The sequence below is a fragment of the Malaclemys terrapin genome, chromosome 3, assembly GCF_027887155.1.
Source record: "Malaclemys terrapin pileata isolate rMalTer1 chromosome 3, rMalTer1.hap1, whole genome shotgun sequence".
Lineage (NCBI taxonomy): Eukaryota > Metazoa > Chordata > Testudines > Emydidae > Malaclemys > Malaclemys terrapin.
This window is the reverse complement of record NC_071507.1, coordinates 25,936,335-25,956,089: the sequence shown is the minus strand read 5'-3', so window position 1 is coordinate 25,956,089 and position 19,755 is coordinate 25,936,335. Positions and strand designations below refer to the sequence as shown.

Here is a 19,755-nt window from a genome sequence, read left to right as displayed (position 1 = left end):
TTCTATTTGTATTGTTTTACCTTTTACAACTTCCTTCTTTTCCATGACTTGAGAGAGTAATTCTTGCAAGGAGGTGCTCTTGTCGGATTTTGCCCAGGCAGACACAGCATTTGCAACCAATGTAATTCTATTATAACTATAAACAGTCAAAGAGTGAATCGAACATTTCGTTAGGATCAGTGTAACTCCTCAGTAGTTACCTATGAAGTTCCCTATGAAGGATCAAGTTCAAGCTAACGCTTAACTTCAAGGTTCTATAAAGCTCGACCTCTGCCCACATCTCTTCTCATTCTAATCCCTCCCTCCCTCCCTTCCACCCAACTGCTTCCCTTGTATCTTTCTCCTACTTTCATCTTTGTGCTTTCCTCTTTGCTGCCCATTACACAGGGAGTCCTTGTCTGTCCTACTGTAAAAGGTACTGTCTCCTTTCAAAGGGTTTCAAAATGCACTTCTTCCAAGCATCATTAATCCACCAAACACAGGAAGGCTGCCATATTTATGTCATTAAAAGCCTTATGCTGATTTGTATTGAATGCATCTTCAAATCACCATCATACTATGAGCCAGATGTTCAGATCCCAGCAAGCTGCACTCAATTTATCGAAGACATCTTTCATCTCCCACAATCTAGGAAGTGATGGGGGAAGTGGGGGACAAAACTGCCCCTAGTGTAATTTAAAGCAGTCTAAGGGCTACTCTAGTTTATACCAGTTAGAGCGGTCCCCTCAGTGCCACTTTGCCAGCAGAGGATCTTCATCACCTATCACCCAAGTATTCCCCCTACATCAGGGAAATCCCTGGCTGCCCACTTGAGGCAGCTCTTTATCTCCTTTGTGCTGCTGAAGCAATGAACAGAGCAGGGGGCCAGATCCTGACCCTACATTACCACACTGCATTCTTTGTCTGTTGACTATAAGCTATTAGGGGCAAGGAATGTCTTCCCATGAATTTTGCAAAGTACTGAGCACAATTAATACTGATATTGTTAATACCTCTATAACAATTAATAACGTACCAAAGCTAAATCTATGTGACAGACAGAACACTGTAGAGAATATCCCCAACATAAAAACAAGATATGTTGTAGGATGAACACTTGTACCTAAGTCTCAGTTTCTCATTTACTGCCTCTGCCTTATCTCGTAGTTCCAGTGAGTGCTTGAGTTCCTGCTCTAGGCCAGCCTTGTTCTCCAGAGGAATGTATTTTGATATCATGTCTGCTTTCAGTTCCTGCACTCTCCCTTCTAGCTGAGCAAGGTGTCTAGAAAGAGCATCTAAGCTGAGAGATTCTTTTACAGTCAGACCTGTTGAAGAAGGAAATGTCTTTAATGAGCTCTTAATTGTGATAAACACACCAGGTGTATACAGAAACTGTGAGACATGTAATTTGCTAGGGTTCTCTAGACTGAAAATCAACACTGAATAAAAGGAAGATGACAGTCTTAGAGACAAGATCTGAACTTTGCAGCTCAGACATAATCCAAGTTTCCCTTTACTTTAGAGCCCATCTCTATTAATAAGTGGGGGAAAAAATGTATAGAAGGTAATAAAAGTTTAGAGTTCAATAATATTCCAGAGCTGTAATTGAATCTGTTAGTTTTTGGTGTAATGTTCCAGCAGTGAGGACTTAGAAACAAATGTACAAATGACTTGTTATGTACTATACATGTACACCTAGCTATTTAGATTCAATTTGTTAAGTATTGACCAAACATTACTGGCCAGATTGTGACCATCTTCTAAGCAATGTGAGAGAAAGATGGGAGGAGCCTTCTCCCCTGGCACTGCCACACACGAGTTGGTCACAATCAACCATTGTGCTCAGTGGGGGAATTCATCTCTGCTCTACAACCCCTTCATGCTGGCCTGGCTGCACTGACTCCAAATGGGACACGGAATAGATGTAAGCTCCCCATCCTAAGAAATCCCCCCAGTGCAAGAGGGTCTGTGCAGCAGCCCGAGTTGGCTCTGCAACTCCTTGCAGAAGGCCCTGCCACAATGAACATCCTAATGTAAGCTAGGAACAGACACAGGAATAGAAGTGGGGGAAGGAGTGGTTTTGAGGTTTTCCTGTGCTCTAGTGATTCTGCACTCCTGCAATTGCCAATAGGGTCTACTGCAGCAGTGACAAGTTAAATCAGACGTCAGGGATGCCCCAGGTTGCACAAATGGGCTCCAGAATCAAGGAGGCACAAGTTCTGTAACAGTCAGCATGCTCCCCATGACTACCAAAGAGCTCTGGAAGGCATTATGCCTCCCTGAAGCATGCATCCTTCCAGAGCTTCCACTGGGTCAGCAAGGCTCCATACCACCCAAACATGGGCTAGTGCCTTACAGGGTCATTGCAGCCCTCTGTGTATGTGGCTTCTCTTTAGTTAAGGGCAAAGCTTTAATCCAAAAGAAATACTCAGATTACCTAACAAAATATTGGTCTTTACCTGGTATAGGCTTAGCAGGGTTTATCTTTTTTCTTGGAGTCAAAACTTCTGTAGAGGGCACTTTCTTAATATTTCTTATTTTCAATATCAGATTTTGAATTCTAGCAGAATTTCTCTCGATAACTTTTATTCTGCAACAAAGAAAAGAAGTCTCCATTTTCTTTTCTACATTTTAGAATCCTAGATCATCAGGGCGAGCTATACTAAGCTTGTCACAATACTATTCTGTCATTCTCAGTTATTTGTGTTTCCTAACATGCCATATTAATTCTATTTGATTCTGTTTGTGGCTAGGCAGCATTTCTCAAATGTGGCCACCAGGGGCTTTTCTTGCGGCTACACCCTCCTGGGCTGTGATGGAGGGGGTGAGTGGCAAAATAGCAGCCTCTCCCCTTCCCTATTGCTCCTGGATGCCCCACCTTGGTGTTGATTGCTGGGGCTGCCAGCAGGGATTGGGCTCTACCCCCTCTGGAGACACCTGGGGCACAACGCTGGAGGATCAGGCAGTCAGTGAATTCCCCAACTTCTGGGGGCAGTGGGGCTCAGTCTTTAGGCTTCAGCCCTAGGGTGGCAGGGCAGCAGGTTCTGGCAGAGGGACTTTGGGCTCCAGCCCTGGGCTCCGACTATGAGGCAGTAGACCCCAGGCTCCAGCCCCTCGCTGCCTCTCCCAGCCCCCCATCCAGGGCTTAATTTGTCCCCAGGCTTGGCAGGGCCGAATAAGTCTGCTGTGAAAAAGTGATACTGGCTTTTTTGTTAATAGTCTGTTGTGAAAAGTGATTTCTAGCTAGCAATAAATAACAATGTTTTGGACATATCTATCTGCATATTTATTTGTTTTTCCTAAAGCTAATTAAGTATTTTAGGGAAAAGTGTGAGAGCGGCCGCTAGCAAGAGTTGGTGCCGTACTCTAACACCACCAAAAAATGTGTCCTGAGAACCCCTAGGGTAGAGGCATGCACCTTCTGATAATCTTATCACATACATGCAACTACATGACACCAGTAAAGTATAGGACAGTAAAGAAAGCCACATAGTAGACTGAGGGAAAGGGAGTAATTCTTACTCTGTTTTATACTTCTCAAATTAAACAAAGTCTCCTAATACAATACATTTTGACAATGAACTTTCACTTTGAAGTTATGCTGTCTTTATTTTACAAATGGCAAAACAGCATATGTTTAACTCAAGTGCCTGATCCTGCAGTACTTATGCAGGCCAAATCTCCATTGACTTCAGGGGGAGTTTTAACTGCAGAAGAATTGCAGAATCAAACCTGGAAATACAAAAATCTAAATTATTCTTTTAACAATTACACAGTCATTTTGGGACTTTCACCTAATGGATAATAAAATAATAAAACTAGTTTTTAAAAATCACAACTGTGATAAACTAGCTACATTTAAAATGATTTACACATCAGAGTTAGTATCACACATGTTGCTTTACACAATATATTAGAAGTGGCCTTACTTGTCTTCAAGTTGGATTGTTCTTTTTCTATAATATTTTAGAGTTGTAGGCTCAGATGCCAGAACTTTCAATTTTCCATGAAGATAAAATGCATTCCTTTGGCCCTTTTTTATTGCTTCAATAAATGCATCATACTCCTGTTTGATTGAAGTCAGGATGTTCTTGTACACAGTAACATGCTCTATTATCTGTGAAGACGTTTTGCCATTTGAAATGCGATATACTGATGTGGTTAATGGAACACCCTTCCAGACTCCCCGCAAACCTCCAAACAGCACAACAGTCAGAATAAATAGAAACAATTGGACACAATATAGATGCTCCCCGACTTATGCAAGCGTTCCGTTCCGGAAGGCCTTTTGTAAGTCCAATTTTGCATAAGTTGGGAACGTATACCCAACAATTACGCCAAAAAAAAATCTTACGGATTTGCGTAAATCGAGTTTGCATAACCCGGGGAGTGTCTGTATACACTTCAAACAGCAGTTAATGCACGAGAAGCAGAACATAAAATGCATTGTGCTAATGCATGAGAAGCAGAACATAAAACTGACAGTCTGTTTTCATTGCCCAAGCTGATGAAAGTGCACAAACTATAAATGGTGACAAATGAACTCCATACTTCTTTCAGTTTAAATAATCTCTGATATTATTAAAGTTAAGGGATAATTTTCAGGACATTGTTTATGCAGCTAGAAGAACCACTTTTCAGCAACATGAGACACTTTCTGCAATAGGTACTAAGCCTGATGCCTTCAGGGCACTTACGGCTCTGGAAAGGCTAAGGAGGAAGGTACCAGGCCAGGCCAATGTTTTTTTTAAAATAGCATAAAGCATTAGATCAAACTCACAGTTTGGGGGGCTGATCCTGCAGCCCTTACTCATGCATGCAAAGGATGCAAAAACTGATTTTACATGCATGTAAAAAGTAGCTATGAAGAAGTCCCAGTTTTGATTCCTGTACATTACATCTCTCTTGGCAGCTGAAAAAAGCAAAGCACAAATGGGTAGATAGAAAGATTAACCTAAATAATCTATACAGAAGCTTTTTGAGGAAAAAAAAACTATTTAAATAAAAAAATGCCCATTTTTAAATTTTTTTTTTAAATCATTGGTTTTTATTCACCCTGGTATTTGGGGACTTGCTGTAGATTTTTTTTTTTTTTTTTTTAAACTTCAGTCTATATAACTAACTGACATTTTTCAATCTAGTAAATTCATTGTATAGGTCTCTAGAAGTGTGATTGGATGATAATTGATTCAATTTGGAATGACATAAGACAAGTTTTATGAATTGTCAAAAAGCAGGGTACATAAATGTCAATGATTTTTTTAAAATAAAAAATCAGATAGTTTTTATTTAAATTGGATTTTTTAAATCAATTTGATTTAAATCAAATCCACCCTGATTTCATTGTATCTTTTCTATTCACGGTGAAAAAATGAACCGAGGGATGATGCTGAAATTGGAAAACCTGGTCCAGTTACATTGTGCTTGCATACAGCTGCATAGTCTTTCTTACAGGAAAATTCACAGAACACAGTGGAAGCCTGTGCAGTCATCCACATACCCCATGCGGCCAGTTCAGCTGCACCCACAGCTCTGGCAAACAGACACATTCATCAGTGTTGCGCTTTCACAATATAGGCTTTTAGCTACAAAGGAGGTAATGAACAAGTTCCAACAACTACTTTATCCCATCTGAAAGTACAAAGAGCAAAAAAATCAATTTTTGAGCATTTTCATTATATAAATAGAAACTTTGTTAGTGATGAATTTACTGTGTATAAGATTGTTACTCCACTGTATAGAGAATTTACTTTAGATTTACAAGACATATTAATATATACATAGATGTAGTGGAGCTCTCTCCCAAACATTCATTTGAAGTTTTTTAAATCCAAATGTTGCAACACCAAAAATCTGAAAGAAAAACTGATTATAAACAAAAGTGAAAATGATTTTCATTGTTCAAAATGAGAGATGCAAAAAAACTGTAAAAATGCCACTCAGTGATTTTTAAATATTCACTATTTTAAAAGTTCTTTCAGTAATTTGTTTGTAATGTGGGCAAAGAAATTTGTTTGCAACTTACAATTTTTGTTTTCATTGGCCCTTTAAATAGCTTTTGATTTTTTTTTTAAATCATTGATATTTATCCACCCTGCCCCCATCCTCTTCCATCAGCGATACCCCTTGGGCCAACGGCAAGGAAGGCTGGTTTTAGTGCAGCTCTGAAATACCAGAGCAGCACAAAACTGCCCTAATATAGGGGAGAATCTGGCCTTGTAGCACTGCCTCCATAGGCATACCCTTTCACCCCTAAACCCAGTATTTCCAGGTCAGAGATGAAGTACATTGGTGAGGAAGCTTAAACTGCTGCTTCCAGTGCTATACCTGTCTTGGGGATGAAAACATGTATTCAGTCTTCAGGGCTGTCAAGCCATACTCTTGTGTGCTCTAAGACCCAGCTTCTCAAAGGTATTTAGAATCCTAACTTCCATTGATTTCATTGACTAGGCCAAATACCTTTGAGGTTTTTGATCTAAAGCAGGGGTAGGCAACCTATGGCACACGTGCCAAAAGCGGCACGTGAGCTGATTTTCAGTGGCACTCACGCTGTCCGGGTCCCAGCCACTGGTCCAGGGGGGGCTCTGCATTTTAATTTAATTTTAAATGAAGCTTCTTAAACATTTTAAGTTTAAAGTAAACTTATTTACTTTACATACAACAATAGTTTAAAAAGAACAGGAGTACTTGTGGCACCTTAGAGACTAACAGATTTATTAGAGCACATAAGCTTTCGTGGACTACAGCCCACTTCTTTGGATGCATATATGGAAGCTGTAGTCCACGAAGTGGGCTGTAGTCCACGAAAGCTTATGTGCTCTAATAAATCTGTTAGTCTCTAAGGTGCCACAAGTACTCCTGTTCTTTTTGCGGATACAGACTAACACGGCTGCTACTCTGAAACACTAGTTTAGTTATATATTATAGACATAGAAAGACCTTCTAAAAATATTAAAATGCATTACTAGCATGCGAAACCTTAAATTAGAGTGAATAAATGAAGACTCGGTACACCACTTCTGAAAGGTTGCCGACCCCTAATCTAAAATCTCATTTTAAAAAAAATGACACAACACTTCCTGTTTGTCAGTGCATCTAAGATTAGCAGCCCTTTCCACTGCTTGTTTACAAAGAAAATATTTTCTTATAGTGCTGTTACCTTGTCAAAAACATTACAGTATATAATGTAATAGTCCTCAGCTGGTCCTTGTTCTGTACAACCCACTTTTTCAATTTCTGTAATGATGTATCCTTGTATACTGTCTAAAAATTTCTTATCACTCTCAGGAACAATGGGAGGGAGAACTGAATGTCTGCTCACTCCAATATTATGGGCGGACATGGTTGAAAAGCAACACTTTCATTTCTTATAGAAAATTTAAGCCCAATTCCCTCTTTTCTTCATCAGAAGTAAATGCTTCAGTCAAAACCTAAACAAAAAGATGAGACTGTTAAAATAATGTAGTATAAATGCGACACCAACTCATATTCATGTGTCAAGTGGTGCCATTCTTTATCTATTCTGGCTCTTTATTAATGCTTACCATCAAATATTTCATTATTAAAAAAAGACAAGATTTTCTTACTATTTCCACATAAACTATTACATCTCGTGAACATCTGTTCTAGGTTTCTTTCCTATGTACTTTGTACCATTTCCCTACCATCACTTCCAAATCTAGCCATTTTTCACTGCATCTGGCACTCAGGGGTGATACTAATCAGAGGGCAGTTGTGGAAGTCATCTCTATTGTGCTACAAAAGACCCTGAGTCTGCAAGTTGCTCCACACTGGTGGCTCTCCACACCCATGGAGCCCCAGTGGCTTCTGAGGCTGCACCTGGCAACATGTGTCTGCCCAACTACAGTAGTCTGCATGGTTGAGGTCTACATGTGGAGCGGTGGGAGGAAAGAGGGCACTGGAGAAAATAACCCTCTTCTGAATTTATACATTAACTTTATTTGACCAAACAAACAAATCAAGTGAAGCAATAAGTAAAAGAATACATTATCCAAGGAGCCCACGGCCTGGTCTACACTGGGGGGAAATCAATCTACGGTAAGTTACACAGTTTCAGCTATGTGAAGAAGGTAGCTGAAGTCGACATACTTAGATCTACTTCACTGCAGTAAGTCGATGGCTGATGCTCTCCCGTCAACTCTGCCTGCGCCTCTCACCCTGGTGGAGTACTGGCGTTGACAGGAGAGCGCTTGGCGGTCAATTTATTGCGTCTAGACCAGACGTGATAAATCGACCCCCGCTGGATCGATCGCTGCCCGCCGATCCAGCGGGTAGCGTAGACAAGCCCTAAAGCTCCTATGTCAACCAGTCCAATCCCTGCATCTATTTCTGAATGCCTCTATGGCGTTTCCAAGAAGTCCGGCATTAGCCGAACTGAATGTGCCCTAGGGCAGCCATGTTTTCCTTCTACCCCCGTTGAGTGCCCCAGGTTTGTCCGAGAGCAGCAACCCCCACTTCTGTTCTGCTGGGACAGACAGTTCCCGCATCACCCCACAACCCGACCTCGCCGCTCCTTTCTGCCTTATCCCCAGCGCCAGCCCAGGAGCTGAGCTCAGCGGGGCGCGGCTAAGGGCTCCCCCGCACGGGAGCCCGCAAACAACGCTGGGGGCACTGGGGAGGAGTCGGGCCCGCGCCGGGGTTTTGGATCACACCACAGAGCCGAACCCGAATCGCAGCGCCGGACCCTAGCTGCAGCGCGGCACCCGCGAGCTCCCCAGCCAGTCCGCTCTCCGGCTGTTCGCTACTGCGGAACGCATCACAGCGCTGCAGACTAAGCTCGCGGACCCCACTCAGGACGCGGCGGTACTTCAGCCGATTCACAGACCGGTTCACCAATACCGGCCGTTGCTGATAACTACGCTCTATAGGAGCGGAGGGAGGGAGGATGTCAGGGGCATTGTGGAAAATGTAGTTTCTTCCCCTCTTGCGCGCCCAACTTCCGACTACAACTCCCATCAGCCCTTTCAGACGTCCCCCTTCGTGTCAACATGGAAACCACAATCCCCAGGAAGCCCTGGTCTGCCTTGTACCAGCGGTGCATGCTGGGAGTTGTAGTCTCGCACGCACGCACGCACGCACGCACGCAGTGGCGCGCCGGCCTGGAGGCCCCTCCTTTCCGAGGCTGGAAACCCCGTGCAGACCAAGCTGGGCTCTCTTTCCGGCATCCGCCATTCAGCGAGCAAGTTGGTGGTGAGTGTTCGCTTCTCCCCCCCGTCTGCTCCCCTCACCGCGTGCTCATCTGACCGTGCTCTCTTTGCCCGCAGGTGCTAGTCACACCATGCAGATCTTCGTGAAGACCCTGACCGGGAAAACCATCACCCTCGAGGTGAGTGCGCCAGGGGCCGCCCGGCCGTGAGTGGGGGTGCACCCTCCCCTAGCAGTAGGCCCCCTGTGCGTGGGGATATGCACCCTTCCCCCGCATGTATAGGTGTCCTGTGCGGGGGTCGGAGGTGACATGCGACTTCCCCCATCTGTAGGCGCCCTGGGTGGGAATGGTGGACCCCTAGGCGCACACGGCCCGTGTCTGTCCGTAGGGGACGCGCACGCTGGGTGGGGGGCAAGGGGCTGAGCTCTCCTGGAGACGCGAAGGGCCCCTGCTTACGGCTGTAGTTCCCCACGGAACGCTCCCACGCGCGGCCCGGGCCCCTCTCGCCGCTGCCAGCCAGTGCTCGGCTGAACCCTCGGGCAAGGGTGGCTTTGTTTTTTGAAACTTCGTGTGAGCGGCCTCTTTTTGGGACAGTTCGGAGCAGGCTGCCCAAGGAGGCAAAAAATTGGAAAGCCCACCAGGAACACCCTAAATATCTCCCGGGTGGAGGGGGCGTTTTAATCCGTCTCCTCTCTAGGCGGTGTCTAAATGTTATGGTTGAAATTGAAACATTCAAGATCCAGCCAATGCATAAAAATGAGTTCACTGTTTAAAATACGAAACCTGCCCTTGATTACCTGTTTTTATGGTTCTGTAATCCCACTTTCATGTTCTGCCAAATGCTTCCCTCCCTGTTGCTGTCTGAAAGACCTACCCAAATAGGAGACATTGATTAGGCACAGGGCTGTCAAATGTATAAACTAAGTGCACTGAGAATATAATAAAGCCCTTTTAATTTACAAACTTGTAAGGAATCATTGTAATCTTCTTTCCCAACATGCAGAGCTCTCCTCCAGGTGGTTTCATGAATGTAGGAAGGAGAGTTTCAGACTCATGAGGGATCTTGAAAGTATAATTTTGTCCTTAAGAGTCTTGTAAACGGGGTTGATAAATGAATGTAGAAAACTTTTACTGTCAGTTGAAATAGAATATACAAATTAGGTTTCTTATGTTTCAGCTAAATAAGCTATTTTTATCTGTTGCTTTGAAAGACTTAAAATTTGGGTCCACAATTTGAAAGCATGGCTTCTGTTTTTGTATAACATTGTGTACAAATGACTGTGTGTCTGCAAATAAATAATACTGGCTTGATGCCCCTTAGAAAATCTGTCCTGTAGCTTTCACTGACAAAATTTCATAGATGTATATAGCTAATATAATTCTACTTCAGAGTTTTAACTGGTTTTCCACTTTTTTTAATAATAGGTTGAGCCTTCTGATACTATAGAAAATGTGAAGGCCAAGATCCAGGATAAGGAAGGTAAGTTCAGTGCTTTTTGGACTCTTGTGTTCCCTACTCTGATCATTCTCCTTTAGATAAAGAGCAGCTTACCTCAAATATCATTCCCTAGAAATCTGATAGTATTTTCTATGGTCACTAGTATCAAAATTAAATGTCACTTACAGAAAAGTTTTGTAAGTGTATCTTCATATCCTGCCATCTATGTTTTGTACATTTTATTTCTGTAGTCGGCATTCCTTTTGACTCTACTCTTATAGGAAATTTGAGTAGATTTTTCTATTTAATCTTGATTCACTTCCCATTAGGAATTCCTCCTGATCAACAACGACTTATTTTTGCTGGCAAGCAGTTGGAAGATGGACGCACGCTGTCTGACTACAATATTCAAAAGGTGTGTATCTTCCAGAGACGGGATACGATATAATTAGAGCCCTACCAAATTCATGGTCCATTTTGGTCAATTTCACAGTCAGAATTTTTTAAATCGTAAATTTCATGATTTCAGCCATTTGAATCTGAAATTTCACTTGTAATTGTAGGGGTCCTGACCCAAAAAGGAGTTGTGGGGGTGGGGAATCACAAGGCTACATGGGGGAGGGGTGGTTGCTGTACTGCCACTCCATACTTCTGTGCTGCTGGCAGCAGCGCTGTCTTCAGAGCTGAGCAGCTGGAGAGCGGCAGCTCCTGGCCAGGAGCCAAGCCCTGAAGTCAGAGCTGCTACCTGCAGAGCTGGGCCCTCAGCCAGCCTCTGCCACTCTCCGGCCGCCCAACTCTGAAAGCAGCAGTGCAGAAGTAAGGGTGGCATGGTATAGTATTACTTCTGTCCCCTACTGCTGGGGGGGCGGGGGGCGTGACATGGTTTAGTATTACTTCGTCCTTGCTGCCTTCAAAACTGGGTGCCCAGCCAACACTTCCCAGACACCCAGCTCTGAAGGCAGCGCAGAAGTGAGGGAGTCAGTGTTGTGAAACATCTCCTCCCCCCCCCCCCCCCCCATATAACCTTGTTCTTTTCCTCCTCCCTTTTGGGTCAGGACCCTCAAATTGAGAAATGCTGGTTTCCCCCATGAAATTGGTATAGTATGGGTGTTAAAGCACACAAAAGACCAGATTTCACGGGGGTGGGGGGTGTAAAAGCGCACAAAAGACCAGATATCTTGTTCCATGACACACTTTTCACGGCCATCAATTTGGTAGGGCCCTAAGTATAATGCAGAATTGCAGAAGCTCCCAAGTGTGTGCACCCTGTTGTGAAGGGTTTGGTCACAGAGACCCCCTTGGGACTGTCACATGATGTGCTGAAACTACCTCTTAGCCCGTTTTCCCTGATGGCCTGGCACTCCAGAACCCTGTCTTGTTGAGCCAGACAATGCTAGTCTGCTGTAACACAGACCCAGATCTGAAGAACACCCCCAAAGCTGCAGACTTTAACTGAAAACCACTCAGCAGATATTCCTGTCTCCAGACACCTAGCTCCCAAATCCATTTTACTCTGTATAAAGCTTATATAGGGTAAACTCATTAATTGTCCGCCCTCTATAACACTGATAGAAAGATATGTACAGCTGTTTGCTTCCCCCAGGTATTAATCACTTACTCTGGGTTTACTAATAAACAAAAGTGATTTCATTAAGTATAAAAAGTAGGATTTAAGTGGTTTCATGTAATAACAGAACAAAGTAAGTTACCAAGTAAAGTAAAATAAAACAAAACACGCATGTTTAAGCCTAATACATTAAGAAAGTGAATACAGGTAAATCTCACCCTCAGATGTTCCAATAAGCTTTTTTTCCACAGACTAGACTCCTTCTTAGCCTGGGTCCGATCCTTTCCCCAGGTACAGTTCTTGTTATTGCCAGCTCAGGTGGTAACTAGGGGATTTCTGATGACTGCAGCCCCCCTTGTTCTGTTCCACCCCCTTTTATGGCTTTGGCCCAAGGTGGGAATCTTTTGTCTCTCTGGGTCCCCACCCCTCCTTCTAAATGGAAAAGCACCAGGTTTAAGATGGATTCCGGTACCAGGTGACATGGTCACATTTCCTGTGAGACTCCAAGCCTCCATTCTTTCTGGCCTGACTCTCAGGAAGGCTTACAAGTAAACAGCCATTTACAACCAATTGTCCTGGTCAATGGAAGCCATCAAGATTCTAAACCACTATTAATGGCCCACACTTTGCATAATTACCATAGGACTTCAGAGTTAACTTCATATTTCTAGATTTAGATACAAGAATGATACATACATACAAATAGGATGAACACATCAGTAGATTATAAGCTTTGTAATTATACCTTGCAAGAGACTTTTTACATAAAGCATATAGAGTGCAACATCACATCTATCTCCTTAGACCATGCTAGACTGAAATGATGTGGTGAAGAACCATGGCATGAGCCAGCTCTCCTGCTATAGGAAGGGGAAGCTTATGAGTGCAATGATGAACATAGTACTGTCCCAGAGGGGCTGGAACACATTAGTTAAGCTTAGTAACTCGATCTAAACAGAAGTATGGGCATATTCTAACTAGATCTATGACAGCATTTCCAGCTGAGTGTATTGACAGTTGTGTTTTTGGGAATTAAATCACTGAACAAGTGAAACAAAACACTGCAATCATCTAGTCTCTTATGAGAGCATGCGCAAGACGACTTGTACAGCTTGTTCAATTGCAAACTCATTGCTCACTTGACACTGCTCAGAATTTCTCTATTGTAAGCACTAGTACTTGGTGGTTGGACTTGAGATCTGCTGGTGATACAGATCACTGTATGTATAGTGTTTTAAAAAAACAAAAACAAACAAACAAACAAAAAAAAACCCCTCTGCTTGAAGGCTGCTACTATTTACTAGCCTGCATGTTTTGGAACCAAGTTGTCTCGTTCTACTGTATTATCTTTGTATTACTAACAGGAATCGACTCTTCACCTTGTGCTGAGACTTCGTGGTGGTGCTAAGAAAAGAAAGAAGAAGTCTTACACTACCCCCAAGAAGAACAAGCATAAGAGAAAGAAGGTTAAGCTTGCTGTCCTTAAATATTACAAGGTAAGAGTAACTAAAAGAATTGAGTAAATTTGACTCCTTGATAGAAGGGGGAGTTTGAGCTGTAGCATCACCAGTAATAAGCATGTAGGTATTTAGTACATCCCTTGATGTTTGTTTACTGAATCTGTAAGCTGTAGTTTCCAGGTGACTTTCTTTACATCTGCATAGGTGAGTAACTGGAGAAGGCACAGAACTTGTAAAAGCAATAAACTTCCTCAAAGCTTTTTTGGGGCTGCTTTATGAACCTGTTCATATTCACAAACATAAATTTTGTAAATATGAAGAGAGGGGCCAGTGTAATCAAATGCTTCTAATTTTGGTCAGAAAAGTTTGAGTTTGTAAACTTATGGCAGCCTCACCTGGAAGTTGGTTGCACTGGTGAAAACTGATGCCTAGAATGGTAAATCGTGTCTACAGCAGATTGAGTTGTGATCTTTCTAATTGATAAGCCATATTCTTCTGTCGCTTCTCATTGAGGAATTAGTGGCACTTTGAGGCAAGGTGTCTCTAAAAAGATATCTTTACTTATGGAGCCTTTCCTTTTACAGGTGGATGAGAATGGTAAAATCAGTCGCCTGCGCCGAGAGTGCCCCTCTGAGGAATGTGGGGCTGGAGTTTTTATGGCCAGTCACTTTGACAGACATTACTGTGGCAAGTGCTGCCTGACATACTGCTTCAACAAACCAGAAGACAAGTAAATGTATCTGTGTTAATAAAAAAACCCCTCAGATTTTGTAGTGCTGTACATTTATTTTCCTTCTGGTGACCTCCTCATGCCTCCTTCTTCAGGAGCACTATTTCAGCAGATATATTCCCTCAAATCAGGGTACTGAGGTCCTATTGGGTTCTGGGGAAGCGAGTGCAAGCCTGCCCCTTACTAAAGGATTCTCCCCCAGCCTTAGGGGAGGATCCACAACGTCCAGGAACTCAAATAATTATGGGGAACAACCAAAACGGGCAGGTGTGAAGGTCGAAAGGACAAACAAAGGGAACCCGAAGGAACTGTGCCCAGATACGTGAACAGAGGGAGGACTGGTAACAGGCCTCACAGTCGCAAAGAACCCCCTCAGCCAACATCCTCTCCCTGGTATCGTAGATGGCCACTTTGGCCCTCACCAGGAAGAGGTTGATGAGGACGTCCCACAACTTTGTGGGGCTATGGATAGGGTGTGAGTGTAGGAAAAGGTGAGGGGAAAAGTGCAGCCAAAAACGTAAAAGGATGTTCAGGAAGAGTGGGAACACGGGCTGCAACCTGGTGCGCTCAAGGTATACATGCGCTAGGGTCTCTCTCACGCCGCAAAAGGGGCAGGCATCAGAGATGATGAACTGCGCCAAGTTCATGCCTGTACTCACGGCTCTGTGGACAAGCCCCCAATATCCCTAGCGGGTCTTGGGACTAGTGTGGAATATAGGTTGGCCCACTGGAGATACTCACCTTCAACAGGTGGCAATAGATGATAGAATCATAGAATATCAGGGTTGGAAGAGACCTCAGGAGGTCATGGGCAAATCCCCAACTAAATCATCTCAGCCAAGGCTTTGTCAAACCTGACTTTAAAAACCTAAGGAAGGAGATTCCACCAGCCTAGGAAACCCATTCCAGTGCTTCACCACCCTCCTAGTGAAAAAGTTTTTCCTAATATCCTAAACGTTCCCCCACTGCAGCTTGAGACCATTACTCCTTGTTCTGTCATCTGGTACCACTGAGAACAGTCTAGATCCATCCCCTTTGGAACCCCCTTTCAGGTAATTGAAAGCCGCTATCAAATCTCAGGCATTGGCACTCTGACAGCAGGATTATCTGGCTATTTGGACTCTCTCCTCAGACCCTATGCTACCAGCACTCCCAGCTATCTTCGAGACACCACCGACTTCCTGAGGAAACTACAATGCATTGATGTTCTTCCTGAAAACACCATCCTGGCCACCATGGATGTAGAAGCACTTTATACCAATATTCCACATGAGGATGGACTACAAGCTGTCAGGAACAGTATCCCTGATGAGGCCACAGCAAGCCTGGTGGATGAGCTTTGTGACTTTGTCCTCACCCACAACCACTTCAGATTTGGGGAGAACTTATACCTTCAAGTCAGTGGCACTGCTATGGGTACTCGCATGGCCCCACAGTATGCCAACATTTTTATGGCTGACTTAGAACAATGCTTCCTCAGCTCTCGTCCCCTAATGCCCCTCCTCTACTTGCGCTATATTGATGACATCTTCATCATATGGACCCACGGAAAGGAGGCCTTTGAAGAATTCCACCTGGACTTCAACAATTTCCACCCCACCATCAACCTCAGCCTGGACCAGTCCACACAAGAGATCCACTTCCTGGACACTACAGTACAAATAATTGATGGTCACATAAACACCACCTTATACCGGAAACCTACTGACCGCTATACATACCTACATGCCTCCAGCTTCCATCCAAGACACATCACACGATCCATTGTCTACAGCCAAGCCCTAAGATACAACCGAATTTGCTCCAACCCCTCAGACAGAGACAAACACCTACAAGATCTTTATCAAGCATTCGTAAAACTACAATACCCACCTGGGGAAGTGAGGAAACAGATTGACAGAGCAAGACGGGTACCCAGAAATCACCTACTGCAGGACAGGCCCAACAAGGACAATAACAGAACACCACTGGCCATCACATACAGCCCCCAGCTAAAACCTCTCCAGCGCATTATCCACGATCTACAACCTATCCTGGAAAATGATCCCTCACTCTCACAGACCTTGAGAGGCAGGCAACCCCCCAACCTGAAGCAAATACTCACCAGCAACTACACACCACACCACAGAAACACCACCCCAGGAACCTATCCCTGTAGCAAACCTCGTTGCCTACTCTGTCCCCATATCTACTCTGGCGACACCATCAGAGGACCCAACCACATCAGCCACACCATCAGGGGCTCATTCACCTGCACATCCACTAATGTCATATATGCCATCATGTGCCAGCAATGCCCCTCTGCCATGTACATTGGCCAAACGGGACAGTCCCTCCGCAAAAGAATAAATGGACACAAATCGGACATCAGGAATGGTAACATACATAAGCCAGTAAGTGAACACTTCAATCTCCCTGGTCATTCTATTACAGATGTAAGTCACTATCATTGAACAAAAAAACTTCAGAAACAGACTTCAAAGAGAAACAGCAGAACTAAAATTCATTTGCAAATTCAACACCATTAATCTGGGCTTGAATAGGGACTGGGAGTGGCTGGCTCACTACAGAAGCAGCTTTTCCTCTCCTGGAATTGACACCTCCTCATCTATTATTGGGAGTGGACTACATCCACCCTGATTGAATTGGCCCTGTCAACACTGCTTCTCCACTTGTGAAGTAACTCCCTGCTCTCCATGTGTCAGTATATAATGCCTGCATCTGTAACTTTCACTCTATGCATCCGAAGAAGTGAGGTTTTTACTCACGAAAGCTTATGCCCTAATAAATCTGTTAGTCTTTAAGGTGCCACCAGACTCCTTGTTGTTTTTATCAAATCCCTCCTCATTCTTCTCTTCTGCAGACTAAATAATCCCAGTTCCCTCAGCCTATCCTCATAAGTCATGTGCTCCAGCCCCCTAATCATTTTTGTTGCCCTCCGCTGGACTCTTTTTCCAAGTTTTCCACAAGCTCCTCGTAGTGTGGGGCCCAAAACTGGACACAGTACTCCAGATGAGGCCTCACCAGTGCTGAATAGAGGGGAATGATTACGTTTCTTGATTTGTTGGCAATGCTTCTACTTATACAGCCCAAAAGGCCTTTAGCCTTCTTGGCAACAAGGGCATGCTGTTGATTCATATCCAGCTTCTCGTCCACTGCAACCCCTAGGTCCTTTTCTGCAGAACTGCTGCCTTGCCACTCAGTCCCTAGTCTGTAGCAGTGCATGGGATTCTTCCATCCTAAGTGCAGGACTCTGCACTTATCCTCGTTGAGCCTCATCAGATTTCTTTTGCCCCAATCCTCTAATTTGTCTATGTCCTTCTGCATCCTATACACTAGAGGGTAGGTATCTCCTAGTCCTCCCAGTTTAGTGTCATCTGCAAACTTGCTGAGGGTGCAATCCACGCCATCCTCCAGATCATTAATGAAGATATTGAACAAAACTGGCCCCCAGACCAACTCTTGGGGCACTCTACTTGAAACGGGCTGCCAACTAGACATGGAGCCATTGATCGCTACCTGTTGAACCTGACTATCTAGCCAACTTTCTATCCACCTTATAGTCCATTCATCCAGCCCATACTTCTTTAACTTGCTGGCAAGAATACTGGGGGATACAGTATCAAAAGCTTTGCTAAAGTCAAGTCACTTTCCTCTAAGTGCTTCAGAATTGATTCCTTGAGGACCTGCTCCATGATTTTTCCAGGGACTGAGGTGAGGCTGACTGGCCTGTAGTTCCCCAGATCCTCCTTCCCTTTTTTAAAGATGGGAACAACATTTGCCTTTTTCCAGTCATCCGGGACCTCCCCCAATCGCCATGAGTTTTCAAAGATAATGGCCAATGGCTCTGCAATCACATCCCTCAACTCCTTTAGTACCCTTGGGTGCAGCGCATCCAGCCCCATGGTCTTGTGCTTGTGCAGCTTTTCTAAATAGTCCTTAACCACTTCTTTCTCAACAGAGGGCTGGTCACCTCTTCCCCATACTGTGCTTCCCAGTGCAGTAGTCTGGGAGCTGACCTTGTTCATGAGAACAGAGTCAAAAAAGCATTGCATACATTAGCTTTTTCCACATCTTCTCTCACGAGGTTGCCTCCCTCGTTCAGTAAGTGGCCCACACTTTCCTTAACCTTCTTTTTGTTGCCAGCATACCTGAAGAAACTCTTCTTGTTACTCTTAACACCACTTGCTAGCTGCAATTCCAAGTGGGATTTGGCCTTCCTGATTTCACTCTTGCATTCCTGAGCAATACTCGTATCGGGGTGGGAGACAAGGGTGAGGAAATGGAGGATGTGAAGCATGAGCATGTACAGGTGTTTCCTTGGCGCAGTCCGGCAGCGAACCAGCTGCAAATCATTCAGCCGGCTCACAGTGTACAGGTGGGAAGGTCGGGGCTGCCCTCACCTCCATGAAAAGTGGAGAGCCCCATGTGCTGAGCGAGCATCAGGGGTTCCACCCAGTCTCTCTGGTCGTAGTCCAGGAGGTCTCTGACTCTGGTGAGGTGGAGGAGGGGTAAAATAGGTGTAAGGATTAGAGAGAAGAGCCAGGAACTCAGTTTTAATCTCAGCTGTATTGAGGCTGTCATCGTGGGCATCCCCTGAACTGCCCCTTCTATTTCCCACCTCTAAAATGAGGATACTGCCTACTTTGCTGGAACTAAGTTTGGGGAACAGGATTAATTTGTATAGTGTTTAAAAAGGAAAGTACTATAACTAAATTTAAGTTGCCTTCTTACTGGGGCCCTATTTCTGGGATGTTACCTTGTGTGAGTGTAAAATGACTTCAGCTTTTCATAGGCCATCTATAAATTAACATCCTATTTTAATGATTACTTTCTGCTGCTTCTCAACTTAATGAATTCAGTATAATTCACTGCAGTTCTCAGTGTTGCAGAGGAATGGTTACTTCTAAAAATAAACTGTGTGAGACTACATAGAATTACTATTGATCATAACAGCTTTATTCCAAAACCTCCCTTTAAGGCCATTTTAGAGTTCGATGTCCTTTTGAATTGAATATTTAGTTCAGTCCTAGCAATGTACAAGTGATATAAAGGGGAGTCTTTCTACAAAATACTCAGCAGGGATTGTACTTATCTAATGGAAAAGCTTGATTGCCAGAATTCCTCTTTTGCTAGCAACAATGAAGAAATCCTGAATGGCCTCCCAGGCCGCTGTGAGATAGTCACACATGGGGAAGGAGGGCCACTAAGGGAGTTGAGGATAAGATTCAAAAAGAAACTAAAAGTTAAAAGTGGAAGTTAAGGATGGTACCATCTGAGGCTTGCTTTTTTGTCAGGGAAGGGATAAGCTTAAGGAGATATGATCTAGTGGTTTTCTACAAAAATGTTATTTGGAATTAAGTTGTACTGCATTAGGTGTAACTGCATGATAATTGCTACCATGTGTTCCCTTCC

The 19,755-nt window shown here is 43.9% G+C and overlaps 2 protein-coding genes across 6 annotated transcripts in view; one reads left to right on the top strand and one right to left on the bottom strand.

The window, feature by feature from the left end:
* CLHC1 (clathrin heavy chain linker domain containing 1) overlaps positions 1-8,835 on the bottom strand; it is a 35,099-nt gene extending 26,264 nt beyond the window's left edge. The window contains exons 1-6 of one of the 5 annotated variants that reach the window (XM_054022518.1): positions 8,089-8,835; positions 7,139-7,409; positions 3,909-4,096; positions 2,439-2,569; positions 1,103-1,304; positions 21-136 (exon numbers count right to left, since the gene is read on the bottom strand). In XM_054022518.1, the coding sequence (XP_053878493.1) occupies positions 21-136; positions 1,103-1,304; positions 2,439-2,569; positions 3,909-4,096; positions 7,139-7,321 (820 nt within the window). In that variant the 5' untranslated portion in view covers positions 7,322-7,409; positions 8,089-8,835. Of the gene's footprint in view, positions 1-20; positions 137-1,102; positions 1,305-2,438; positions 3,712-3,908; positions 4,097-7,138 lie in introns of those variants that run through there. The other 4 variants (XM_054022519.1, XM_054022520.1, XM_054022517.1 and 1 more) reach the window with 4 other exon arrangements.
* Positions 8,836-9,143: 308 nt separating this feature from the next.
* On the top strand, positions 9,144-14,376 carry RPS27A (ribosomal protein S27a). Its single transcript, XM_054023909.1, has 6 exons — positions 9,144-9,189; positions 9,264-9,325; positions 10,571-10,625; positions 10,913-10,998; positions 13,515-13,646; positions 14,195-14,376. Exons 2-6 carry the CDS (start codon positions 9,278-9,280, stop codon positions 14,342-14,344), a joined length of 471 nt encoding a protein of 156 aa, XP_053879884.1. The 5' UTR covers positions 9,144-9,189; positions 9,264-9,277; the 3' UTR covers positions 14,345-14,376.
* Positions 14,377-19,755: the final 5,379 nt, after the last annotated feature.